Genomic DNA, 13940 nt, shown 5'->3' with positions numbered 1-13940 from the left:
ATTAACTCGAGGATCATCGGACGTCAGAGGCATCGATCACACTATCATCCTAAGCACTTGGTATAGTTAGATCTTTTATTTTGATTATGGCATGTATAGGACCCTGACTTTTGAGTTTTGTGTCATTCTTAATTAGCCAAATGTGTTAGCTTACTTTAGTATTTGATTCATTTTGTATAAGGCCATGGAAAATGGCTAATATTGAAAGTTATTATATGAATGCAACTAGTCTTTTATGAATGTGAAATTGTTGACATGGTTAAATATATGTAATGTATATAGGTCTTAACTATGGTTGTTTGGTTGAGAAATCATATTAAGTTGATATGTTGGTTGTTCTTAGATTGTGTTTCAGGGTGGCAAAGGCTTGGTAGATAGCCTTATATTATCCACACAGGTAGACACACGAGCGTGTGTCTAGGCCGTGTGTCCATGGGCGTGTTGTTCAGCCGTGTGTCCCCTGCACGTAAAATTTGCAAGTCAGAATGCATGGTAGTAAACACACGGACAGAGACACGGCCGCGTGTCTAAGCCGTATGGAGGACACGGCCTCTGGCCACGGGCGTGTGCCTTGGCCGTGTGCCCCAAATTGGGTGCTGATGTCAGAAATAGAATGTCAAGGTTTTTAGACAGGCCATGGACACAGGCGTGTGTCAGACCGTGTGAAAACCCCTGTAGGTTCGAAATTGGAATTTAATTCACACGGGTTTGGCACACGGGCGTGTTCCCTTGTGCTTAGGCCGTGTGTGTCACACGGGCCATCAGCACAGCCATGTTATATTGACCACACGGGGGTTCACAAGGGCGTGTGTCATGTTTCAAGTGTTATTTTTCTAAAGTTAGTTAATGGACCCGGGTTGGTCCCAAATGGTTTACAGTAGATGTTTGGGGACTCATAGGCCCATATTAAAGAGTTTAGACAAATTTCAAAATTTTTTAAAATTTGACCGAGTCTTAATGACATCAAAATGATAGTATGCATGTGATTAAGTGTAGTAACATCTCGTATCCCATCCCGACGTAGGCCTCTGGTGTGGGGTGTTACACACACGGTCGGCTACTGGGAGACTTCACCCATGTCAACGTAAGTGTATTCTTGCTCTACTTGATAGATGTTGTTTAACAGATGGCAAAGGTGTCCATACTCCCATGATTAGTTCTTCCATGTAGTCCAAGAATGATGGACTTCTACTTGATGACCCTACTGAGTATAGAAGTATTGCTGGAGCATTACAATATGTGGTTCTCACATGACCTGACATTGCCTATGCAGTCAGTCGTATTTTTCAACTTATGCATGCACCTACTGATACTCATCTTGTTGCTCTAAAATGTATTCTTCGATACTTATGTGGTACTGTCGATTACGGGTTGGTTTTTTGACCCTCTGAACGCTTGTCTCTGGTTGGATATGCTGTGATAATTGGGGTTTAGACTTTAATGATTGACGGTCAAGTACTGGAAATTGAGTTTATTTTGGTGACAATCGTGTTTCCTGGTGCTGTAAGAAACAATAGGTTGTGTCTCACTCTATTGCCGATGCTGAGGACAGAGGAATGGCTATAGCAACTTCTGATGTTATTTGGCTAATTTCGTTATTGAAAGAATTGAAAGTTTATTTTACTAATATTCTCACTATCTAGTGTGACAACTCGAGTGTTGTAGTAGTAGCTACTAATCCAATTTTGCATTCTAAGTTTAAGCATATTGAACTAGATCTGTTCTTTGTTCGGGAAAAAGTGGCTTATGGTTCTCTCCCTGTTGGTGAAGTTCCAGCATGTGGCCAAGTCACATACATTATCACCAAACCTTTTTCAACTTCATATTTTACTCATTTTCGACAACTTCTTTGAGTCTTACTGGATGGGAAGTTGAATAAATATTGGAGTACATCACATCACCTCACCTGTCTAGAGTTTAGCTAGGAAGTTAGGTTGTTAGGTGGTTAGTAAGCTGTCAAGTATTCAATTAGTAGCAGTTTATTCTCTTCAGTTGTTATAAATACAAGTATTGAACAGTGATAGAGGTTAAGCAATAATCTTTCATTTTAAATCTAATTCTCATATACTTACACACAGCAGCACCATATCGATAAACAACGTAAGAGGACAAATATCAAAATAAATATTTTCAGAGTAGAAGTACTACTTTAAAAATTTTGATGAAGTTCATGAACCAAATATACCCGTACCCACGAAATATAATAAACAGACACATGAAGAAGTGATAGGTGGGACAAAAAAATGAAACAGAGGATTTTGACTTAAAAAAAAAAAGAAGAGGCTTGCCACTCGGCAAGCAACGGGTGAACTGAACATTTGAGTTTTCATTCTATAGGAGTTAGGTATAGATTGCCGAAATGTAGGCTGAATCTACTCCTTATAAATCCAGCACATAGCAGGACTTGACTTGCAAATTCTGTTTTTATTACTAAAACTTGTTAGATTTTTCCGCAAATAATCTGACACTTGTTCCTTGCATCTTTTTGTTCCGACTTTTCTCCCTTCTTTATATTTGGGGGAAAGGGTCTGTATCAATTCGTAATCCTTTAATTAAAATCCAACTTAATTTTCTCCTCATTCATCCATGGATTCTAAAATGCACCTTCAGCCATGGTGGTTACTACCTATTTCTCTTTTGTTACAACTCTCAAATTTGAAAAACTGGGCAAACGCAGCACCACAAGTGCCTTGCTACTTTATTTTCGGGGACTCATTATCGGATAGTGGGAACAATAATAACCTTAAAACGTTAGCCAAAGTAAATTATCGACCATACGGAATCGACTTCCCCAAAGGACCAACAGGAAGGTTTAGCAATGGTCGTAACGTGCAGGATGCTATTGGTTTTTTCCTTCTCTTCGATTTGTTTTCTCCTTACAAACATTAATTGATTAATTAATTGCCTCCAATCCAATTGATAATCATATAATATTAACCCTACTACTGCGTACGTCCTGATTCTTAATTTGTAAGTAATCTTTAATTATTGCATTGAACGTTTTCTATATGATGACAGTTGAACTTCTTGGTTTCGAAGAGTATATGCCTCCTTTTGCCAAATCAGAAAAGAAGAACATTCTCCAAGGCGTGAATTATGCGACTGGTGCCTCGGGCATTCTTGACGAAACTGGAAGTCTAATGGTAATGTTAAAAAGATTTATATTTATACTTGCACATTCTTAGCAAATCACACAATCCCAGTGTATATTAATTACAATGATTACGAGCCTATGCCAATTATAAGCTATTACCCATTTTCAAACAAAAACCCTTTCACATGATTTTGTCTTTTGACATTTATAAATTTATAGTCTAATTCTTAACTGGTCCTTGTAAGATCTTTTGTGTTAAATACAACCCCTAGGAAAAAGTGTTAATTGTATGATCCACAATAGATTTTCAATATACCAACACACATCACATTTATTTATCCACACAATATTTAGCATTTATATTCTTTGAAAACTCAGTTCATTAATTTTTTTTGCCATAAATTAGTCAAGTATGTATTTCATAAAAAAACAAAGTTTTTCTATGTTTTGCAGGGTGTTCGAGTACCCATGAGCATCTAAATAAGAAATCACAAAACAATAATCGCAAGAATTCGTAAGATATTACGAAATGATTCATCCACAGAGAAGCTTCTAAGACAATGCATTTACTCCATTCAAATAGGTAGCAACGACTTCGTCAACAATTATTTCAAGCCCAATTTCTACAACTCCAGCCACGGATACAGTCTATCGGAATTCGCTACAATGCTTGTTCGACAATTTGCACACCAAATAAAGGTTTGATATTTTCTTCTTCTATAGATGAAATCATTAATCATTCTCAGCCTCGCCACTAAAAGAATAAATGAAATATGAAAATTCCCTTAACTGATAAACATCACTACCAGGATTTGTACAAAACCGGAGCGAGGATCTTTGCGTTGATCGGGCTTGGGCAACTTGGTTGTACACCTAATGCAATTGCAACGCACGGAACCAATGACTCTCTTTGCGTAACCAAGTTAAACGATGCTGCCTTCCTTTTCAATCAAAGACTTATACCTCTTGTCATGGCACTAAATAGCAAGCTAACCGATGCTAAATTTAGCTATCTTAATTATTCTCCAATGAAAGTTGCTCAGTTATCATTTGGTAAATAATTTCATTCCTACATTGACATTCTTTTATCTATTTTTTAATTGAATGGTCAGAAGCGTGAAAGGGCCTTCCTGGGTTTTTTTTTTTCATATTTGACAGAAAGTCCATGCTGCAAAACTGGGGCCGGTGGTAATAGAGAGCTCTGTATTCATCATTCAAAGCCATGCAGTAACCGAAAACAATACGCGTTTTGGGACGGAGTCCATCCTACTGATGCCTCTAATGTGCTGATTGCCAAGAATTTATACGGCACAAGATCCTTTTCTGATGCGCGTCCATTTAACATTCAGTCATTAGCACGCAAATCAAGTGATGATCTAATCTAAGATCACTACTCTTAGTCAGCAGCGTCAGATTTCGGTAGAAGTTCTGGTAAATTAAGTCGGGTCAACCAGGTTGAATTCATATTAAATAAGAAAAACAGTTTATTTATTTAAATTTATTTATAAAAATTATTAATATCAAATTAATTTCGTATTGTTATTTTTGACAGTGAAACCAACTTTAAGACTAGGGGCGTCTTGGGAGGAGGCAGTGGCCTTCTCCCCTTGAATACTAGTACAACTACAACTTTAATTCCTCTCGAGTTTAATAATTAATTTTAATTTCCTTTAGATTTTTAAAAATTGCATATAGCATCTCTCACATGTTAAAAATTCAATTTGTTTATTTTTCCTTAACTGAAATTTAATAATATTAATAAGTATCAAGATTATGTAAAGGATATTTTCTGACTTGCTCATTAATGAAAGAAGAGGAGTATTTAATACATCATAGAGAGTAATGACTAGCTGGCTAACTAACCAATTGATTAACAAACCGTTAGCCTATTAACTAACTATTAACTAACTTTTATTTACTCCTAACATTCCCCATGCTACTTGACCCCTGCTCTATATTTTCAACATCACGTGTAATTATCCTGAGCTGATCCCTGAACTTGTGAAACAGCCCTACAGATCGGTTATGTCAATACATCTGCAACTTGCTCATGACTTGGAACGTGTCCAACTTGAAACACGCCTTGAGCAACTTTTTCTCGCACAAAGAACAAGTCTAATTCGACGTGCTTAAACTTCAAATGCATAACTGGATTTCCTGCAACGGCCACAACAGCTGAGCTATCACACCATAGCAGAGCTTTGCCCTTAGTAGAGGCTCCTAATTCAGATAACAATGACTGAATCCAAACCATCTCAGCAGTGACATGAGCGAGGCTGCGATATTTGGCCTCAGCTGTAGAACGCAAGACCACCTGCTGCTTTCGAGAGCTCCAGGAGATAGGATTACCTCCTAGAAAAACACAATAACTGGACGTTGACCGACGATCATCACTGTCAGATCCCCAACTAGCATCTGAGAAGCCTTCAAGGAGAAATTTTGGACTCCTAATGAACTGGATACCATAACCCAAAGTCCCTTTCAAATAACGCAAAATGCGTTTGACAGCTTTAAAATGTAGATCGGATGGTTTGTGCATGAACTGGAAAATTTTGTTAACCGAGAATGCTATATCGGGCCTGGTTATGACGACATACTGTAAGGCACAAACTATACTTCTGTACATCTTTGCATCCTCAACTGGAAGCAAAAGCCTTAGGCTTAAATATGCCATTTTTGGAGCGAGTACGCATGGGATGAGCATTATCAGTAGGAATAATTTGAATAGGTGAAGAAGACTGAGGAGCAGCAAGCGAAGGCTCTGCAAGAAAATGTGTTGTACTAGGAACGACAGGAGAATTCTGAGAACCAGAATGACAAGTAGGAGACTGAAGGCCAGAAGGTTGAATTGAGCTGGCCATAGGAGACGGGATGACTTGGTCAAACCCAGAAGAATTATTGAGTGAAATGTCTATAGCAACTACCAAAGGAAGGCTTGACTTGTGACGAGAAGAACCAAAGGAAGCAGAACCAGAGTGGAACAAGGAACCAGCCTGAAAAGGAAAGCTCGTCTCATCAAACGTAACATGACTAGAAACAAACATGAGGCCATCTAGATCCAGACATTGATACCCCTTCCGATTTGGAGCTACGCCAAGAAATATGTACTGTTTGGACCAAAACTCCAGCTTGTGATTCTGATAAGGCCTTAAACACGGAAAACAAGCACAACCAAAAACCTTTAAATAAGAATAAGTAGGTCGTGCTTTGTAAAGTACCTCATAAGGACTTTTCTTCTGGAAAAGTGGAGTAGGGAGCCGGTTTAACAAATGAACCGCATGATAAAAAGCCTGAGACCAGAAATCCAAAAGTAATGAAGATTGTACGAAAAGCGTTAACCCCATGTCAACAAGATGTTGATGCTTTCGTTCAACCACTCCGTTCTGCTCAGAAGTGTGGGGACAAGTTATCCTATGTTGAATTCCAAGACGAGACAGCTTCTTAGACAACAACTGATATTCACCCCCAATCGGTTTGAAGTCGTTTAATCGAACAACCAAATTGAACTTGAACCATGGCATTAAACCGTAGAAAGCACTGGAAGACCTCTGACTTTGACTGTAGAAAATACACCCATGTATACCTGCTATGCATGTCCACAAAAGAGACATAATAAACAAAACCATTTGACTTTAGATGATTAGGGACCCAAAAATTAGATTCCACTAATTCAAAAGGTGACGAATACAAGGTTTGTTACGAACTAAATGGCAGCTTATAAGCCTTGCCTAACTGGCAAGCTGAAAAACAGTAGACAAGGTACTACATTTGAAAGGAATATTACAATTTTTCAAAACATCAATAAGAACATTGGTACATGGGTGGCCTAGTTGATTATGCCACAAAGTAGGTGAAGGCATAAGTTGATTTGTGTAGAAACACGTCGAGCTAGACTGAGGAATACCACGTTTGCTGGAAATTGGCAGTCTAGAGATATCAAATTTGTAGAGACCATTATGCATGTGGCCCACTAGGAGAGTTTTCCTGTTTTGAATATCCTTCACAAAGCAAAATAATGGGTGAAATTCAAAATAGACAGCATTATTATAATATCCTGAATTCGGGCCTAATCGAAATAGTGGTTTCGTGACCACAAATCTGTGGTAGAAAAATTTATTTTATTATCATTTTAAGGTCTATGGCATGATTTAATGATTGTGTGAAAATTTCGTTTAGAAATTTTATCGATAGAGGGTCCAATTTGATATTTAGGACTAAATTGCAAAAGTTGTAAAATGTGTGTTCTAGTTCACAAAGGTATTAAGTACTTGTGAGTAATGGGCTTTTAAAGTGGAGGTCCTTGGAAAGTAATTAGACCATTATAATAGTTTGGACAAAAATACCTAAAGGAAGATAAAACACCATAGTTTTTAATTAAGGGCATTTTGGTCATTTAGTTATTAAAATGAATTAAAAACAAAATTAAAAGCCAATTTTTGTCCATCTTCTTCATTAGACCGAACTTTCAAGGGTTCTCCATAGCTAGGGTTTGTTTCAAGCTTCCAAGCTCCATAGTAAGTGATTCCAAGCCCCGTTTTTAATGTTCTTTACGTTTTTGGAATCCCCGGTAGCTCGATTTAGCTTATGCTAACAATAAGTCAACCTAGGGTTCGTATTTGGAAAAATACCCACAGGTGAAATTTGTGTATTTTGGTGTTTTATGATATAATTTGAGGTTTTAAATTATGTTAGACAACTTGTGCTACTCGGTTTTAAGTGAAAACGAGTAAAAGGGCTTAATCGGTAAAAAATACCTAATAGTCATAAGTACATGTTAGAGTGTGAATTTGATGTTGCCATAGAAGGGAAAAATGATCAGCATGTCATAAAACATAAGAAAATAGGATGAGGTTTAATTTACGAGCCTTGGGGAAAAGTAAAAATAGTGAAAGTTTAGGGGCAAAATGGTAATTTTTCCAAAGTTCGTACTAAGGGCTGTTTTGATGAATGTATGTATTAAATAAAATTAATTTGGTATTATGGATCAAAAGAAATGAGATTCAAGTCGTGATCGAGGGAAAAACAAAGTTTACGAGGAATAGGCTCGGATGCTAATATTTTGTATCGAGGTAAGTTCATGTGTAAATAAGGTAACCTAATTTTTATTTTAAGTGATTTAATGATATTTGTATGATATAATATTTATTATCATGAAATATTGTGCTTTGTGAATTATTATTTGGTAATACGCAAATTATGTGAATAATTTAATAAGTATGAGATGTTAGCAAGTATCGGTTTCTATATTTCGAAGAAAACGATAAAAATGTGTAATTGAGAAGAATCTCGTTTGAACCTTGGGAATAGATTAGGGTACAAGTGACATGTCACTAGGATGGTTGAGTTCCGAACTCGTTGAGTTGAGTCCGAGTTCACTTATGGATGCGAACGCCCGAGCTCGTTGAGTTGAGTCTCAGTTCATTTATGGGCGGGTTACATAGCAGCTTGGCTACATAGATTCAAAAGCTATTGAGCTTGTTCAGTTATGAGTATAGCACTTACGTGCACACTATCCGCGTATCCAAAATTATATTCCTACGTGTTCAACGGGAGAATCCTAAGATAATATTGAGGATGCTTAAAACGAAAGTGAATCGATGATGAATGTGTTGAAGAAGTGAAAATGGACAGGTATGAGTTTAATTCTTGGTTGAGAACTTGGTGAGACAAAATTGTGGTAAGATAGTAATTATTTTTATGTTATGAGTGTTTTAATGATGTTTATGTTGGAGTGCATAATCATGTTACTTATTATTTACATGTGAACTTACTAAGCATTTATGCTTACTCCCTCCTTTTTCTTCATTGTAGTTTTGACAAGCCGGCTTGAGAATCGGGATAGGTCGAAGGCTCGTTCACACTATCTGAAGACCTAAATTGGTAAAATGGCTTGTATATTTTGAGTGTGGCATGTATAGCAATATACTCACTTTGTATAAATGATCATATGATATGGTTATGGTTTGGTAAGAAAAAGGGTTTGTAAATGATTAGCTATTGGAATGACTAATCAAGTTTATATATGATAACATGTATGCTTTATGTCTTAACTAAACCATGAAAATCCTTGGAATGGTAAAATTGGCCATAAAATAGAGTCATACAGCAGCAGTGATGTGAATTTGAAAAATCACTAAAAATAGTAGAAATGGAATTAAATGATGAATAAGTTATGAATCCTGATGAGTCTATTTTCATATGAATGGAACAAAATAGGTAAATGAGTTATATTTTATGAGATTTTAAGTTTTGGTGGAACAGGGTCATAGTGTTCTCTGAATCCTTTGTTATGAATTTAAAAATTCACCAAAAATTGTACAAAAATAATTAGAAGTTTTAATTTATATGTACAGATTCCTTATTGAGTCTACTTTTATGAAAAATAAACAGAATAATCATTGAAACTCTGTACAGGGAGATATCTAATTCGTAATACACAGGGGTTAGAGTAGTCGAATCCTGAAACAGGGGAGACTTTAACTAATAAACTGTACTAATTTGCTTGACCAAAAATTCTAGAAAATAATTAATAGATAGATATATGAGTCTAGTTTCAAGGAAAATTTACGGATCTTAACTTTGAGTTTCGGAACTGGAGATATGAATTTTTAAGCGACTGTGACGCAGTTAGCCAGCTTGTCTGGAAATTTTAAAAATAAATTGTTTGAGCTGTTTAATTAATGAATTAAGTTTAGTAACACCTCAAGCTCGACTCTGGCGACAGTCTCGGGCGTGAGGGTATTACAATTATCCTTGGGAAATTGAGCAACCGAGAGCAAGTTCTTGCATACAGTAGGGACGTGTAGAACATCCTTCAGGCGAAAAACCTGAGAACCAACCTGCGTACTAGATGAGCCTATATTGGCAATCGAAACAGAAGCACCATTACCCATAGAAATATGTCCCATACTTGTATAAGGAGAAACTTCTGAAAGAGTTGTCATGTCAGGGGTGATATGGTTAGTTGCCCAGAATCTAGATACCAGGCCTGATCATGAGTAGTAGACGACTATTGTCGAGAAGATGCAACAGTAGCCTTACAAGAAGTACTACAAGAAGAAGAGCCCCCTTGATCATTGAGTTGATGGTAATTAACCATCATGGACTGGTGCAGATTAACTCCCGGAAATGTTTCATCAAACTGATGGTAGCATGTTTGAACTAAGTGACCAATTTTGCCACATAATTGACATTGTGGTTTAGATCGAGACCAACCTCTACCAGTGCCACGCGCCCTGCCACGAGACCAACCACGGCCTCGCCCTCTATGGCCATGTCTACACTCGTGGTGAAGTGGTGCGAGTTAGAATAAGTGGTTTGTGTTGAAGTGGTGCTGTCCTGCTTTTGGTGAGATGCGAGATTAGCTTGTAATGGTCTCCCAGTTAGAGAAGCCAACTGTCGAGTTTCACAGTCAAGACGCATCTCCATGAACAGCTCAAGAGACATCGGTGTAGCAAATGCAACCACTCGTATAGATTTATACTCTAAAGAAAGACCAGCCAGTACAAAGCTGACTTGTTCTTGCTTCGTGACCACACTATCGGCAGCATTGAGACTATCACTGACACTTTTCACTTTAGTCAAATATTCTTTGACAGTAAGACTTCCTTTCTTGAGAGAGTACATTGCATGGCGCATGCTGGAGAGTTTGACGTTGGATTTCGCCCCAAAACATTTTGCAATCACAGACCAAATTTCATAACTGGTTTTGGCCGATGTAAGATGGATCAAAACTTCATCAGTGACAATGGAAAGCAACTAAGAAGCTAGGAATTTATCCTACTTTTTATGAACCAAAACAAAGGATTATCAACATACTTTCTGTCGGGTCCAGGTAGATGAGTAGATGGAACAGGAGTTGTACCAAGCACAAACCCTTCAAGATCATAGCCTTCAAGAATTAACAAGATTTGGTGCTTCCATAACAAGAAGTTGTGCTCCCCTAGTTTGATAGTATCGTGTTTAGAAAAGTAGTGAATATTTTGTAAAGACGCGCTATTAGGACCTTGAGAGTGAGTAGCCCCTTCAACATTAGACGAATGGCAAGGTGTCTCAGTCACCATGAGAAAGAGACCCGAGAAAAGAAAACATGAAAAAAAAATGAGCTAACACAAGAAAGAACCTGGCTCAGATACCATATCAAGATTATGGAAAGTATATTTTCTGACTTGCTCATTAATGAAAGAAGAGGAGTATTTAATACATCATAGAGAGTAATGACTAGCTGGCTAACTAACCAACTGATTAACAAACTGTTAGCCTATTAACTAACTATTAACTAAGTCCTATTTACTCCTAACAATAAGCATGACAAACAGATGGCTAGTAAAATGAAAGACCAACAGCATAAAGACCAACTTTACAGAAACAAGCACTACCAAAAACTAGTCAAACAAGGTTGAAAAGGCTGCAACATCGACACAAAAAACCAACAGCACTATGGATTCAATATATAACAAAGAGACATAAAAAATACAATACAACGAACTTTTAAAAGGCCGTCCAAAAAACTGTTGGCCTCTTGAAGCACATGAACAATAGACACATCGAAAAAATTAAAAAGCAAAAGATCAACTTCCTTTAAAGTGTTCCATAATAACCAAGGACATATGGAAGGATGGTTGCAAAAAGTCAAACTAAAAGTGAGTTAGATTCAACAATCAATTTGCATTGAGCTTTCGAGTCAGAATGAGCAAATAGGTTAAACGCCAAACAAATAGTCAAGACCTCAGCGCAGTGAGAGTTCATAACATCGACAGGGAAAGAGCCTAATCCCTTATCTTGACTCGTTATGAGGTTTAATACATTTTTTTAACTTTGGCACCCCAAATTTTTTTATTTGCATCTTAACACTAGAAGGATATTAACACATGGTCACATCACTCTTTTTGTTTCTTTGGTCAAATAATCCCTTACTTTTGTTAGGAGACACGGAAAAGGAAAATTCATATGATATTTATGTCATCTTTAAAATCTATTAGAGGTGGTAATAGGTCGGGTTAAACAAGTTTGGGTTGGACATATATATGGTATTAACACATTTTATGTTTTTATAAGTTTGGCCTGATCTTGAATGTGAACCTTAAAGTTTATTCAAACTCACCCATATTTATAAATGATGAACCTAAGTCTATTTTTAAACCTGGCCATACTATTATTTTTAAAAATCATTTTAAAAAAAATTATGTTATTTTTAATTTAATACTAGATAATTTAATATGTTTTTCTTTTATATTAAATTTAAACATAAACATCTTTAACAGTTTTTTTAATGTTTACATTTTAATTTTAATTTTATAGCTAAGATAATTTATAAGGATAGTGATATTGGTATGTAACGACTATTAGTTATATTGGCTATAAAGGTAAGTAGAAAGCGTGAGTTTGATTCACATGATAAGTATGCTTGCTTGGATACAAGTAATTGTGTTATTAACAAAAGCAATAATTGGCTTAAAATTTGCTTACTGAACACATGAATTGAATTTATACGCCAAGATATTGAATTTGTTAAATTGAATGGATAAATATGGACAATTATGAGGCCCGCTGTTATATTGATACTACCCAAAATATTTGATTGAAATAAAAGTCAATTTGTACCAATAAGTATTATGTTTGGACTATGAAAATGATAATTGTGTTATGTGTAAATATGAGCATCTAATGATTGGAAATACCTTAGTAAACCATTAAGGATGGATTTGTATAGAATTAGCATGTCAACGGATAGAATTAGCTTGTCAACAAAATTTTAACAGTACAATGTATAATAGTGTATGGGACATACATGAATTATTGCAAGATGTTCATATGGTGTGATGGAGGTTGTTTGATGTGCAATTTATATGCTATTGGTGTAATGGGGGGCAATGTTAAACCACTTTGTATTGCTAACAATTTTATTTAATGAATGTTTTGGATTCACATGATTGTGTCTGTTGTATATCTGTTTGATTTATGTTAATAGTGATATTGTTAAACATTTGGTCATGAGAATTATTTTTAATTTCTTAGTAATGTAACTTTGTAATCTAATATTAATTTACTTTAAAATTTTTCAAGGCATCAAACTATCAAGATTAAGTTACATGTGTGATATGAATTGTTATACCTTATATTTGACAATCGTGTTATTAGTAATAATAAAATTCAAGGGACGTCTTCTCATTGCATGCTATGTGTCTAGACTTGGTTTGGTTGAGGACAAACAAAAAGTTAAGTGTAAGGGAGTTTAGGTGTGAGGTTCTTATTTACATCCATCTTCACTAACTTTAGCTAGTTTAAAGAAAGAAATTAAGTTAATTTTGTATGAAATTTTATTTATTTATTTCTTTTTTTCTGATATATGAGTTTTGGTTGCTTAAGGACATGCAACAACTTAAATATGGGGGAGTGATCCACTATGAAATACACTGTTATTTGTATCCTTTTTACACATAACTTTAGCATAGTTGATAGTTAAATCAAAGTATCTTCGCATATATTTAGGTTTTCATACTTAAAGTAGTAATTTATGCTTTCTAGTAGTTTTTATTACATTTTATATATCTAAATAAAGTTACATGGTCTTGTAGGTCAAGTTGGGAGCTAAAGATGCTTATTCGAACCAAAATTGATGCCTATGTCGCAACACTGGGACATTGATGTCTCAACAACAAAGACAGAAGCCAAAAACAAGTTCTGGAGCAAAATTACCCTTGATGTCGTGACACAGCCCTCCTTTGTCGCGACATACTCTCGCAACACCGTAGGCTTATGTTGCAACCAAGTCCCTACGCAACTCAAAAACTCCAGCACATTTTAATTATGTTTTTGAGGGAAATTAGGAGTATCTGTCTGACTC

At 36.0% G+C, this 13940-nt stretch overlaps 1 protein-coding gene across 2 annotated transcripts; it reads left to right on the top strand.

The window, feature by feature from the left end:
• Positions 1 to 2449: 2449 nt before the first annotated feature.
• Positions 2450 to 4650, top strand: LOC107956409 (GDSL esterase/lipase At1g29660). 2 transcript variants are annotated; one of them, XR_005899456.1, is made up of 5 exons: positions 2450 to 2845; positions 3019 to 3143; positions 3548 to 3793; positions 3904 to 4147; positions 4253 to 4571. XR_005899456.1 is itself a non-coding variant. In XM_041074438.1 (3 exons), exons 1-3 carry the CDS (start codon positions 3761 to 3763, stop codon positions 4477 to 4479), a joined length of 504 nt encoding a protein of 167 aa, XP_040930372.1. In that variant the 5' UTR covers positions 3577 to 3760; the 3' UTR covers positions 4480 to 4650. The 2 variants fall into 2 exon arrangements, 1 of the variants encoding a protein (XP_040930372.1); XM_041074438.1 differs by lacking the exons at positions 2450 to 2845; positions 3019 to 3143 and having other exon boundaries at positions 3577 to 3793; positions 4253 to 4650.
• The last annotated feature ends 9290 nt before the right edge of the window (positions 4651 to 13940 follow it).

This window comes from Gossypium hirsutum, chromosome A08 (genome assembly GCF_007990345.1).
Source record: "Gossypium hirsutum isolate 1008001.06 chromosome A08, Gossypium_hirsutum_v2.1, whole genome shotgun sequence".
Taxonomy (NCBI): Eukaryota; Viridiplantae; Streptophyta; class Magnoliopsida; order Malvales; family Malvaceae; genus Gossypium; species Gossypium hirsutum.
This window is presented reverse-complemented; position numbering and strand designations above follow the sequence as displayed.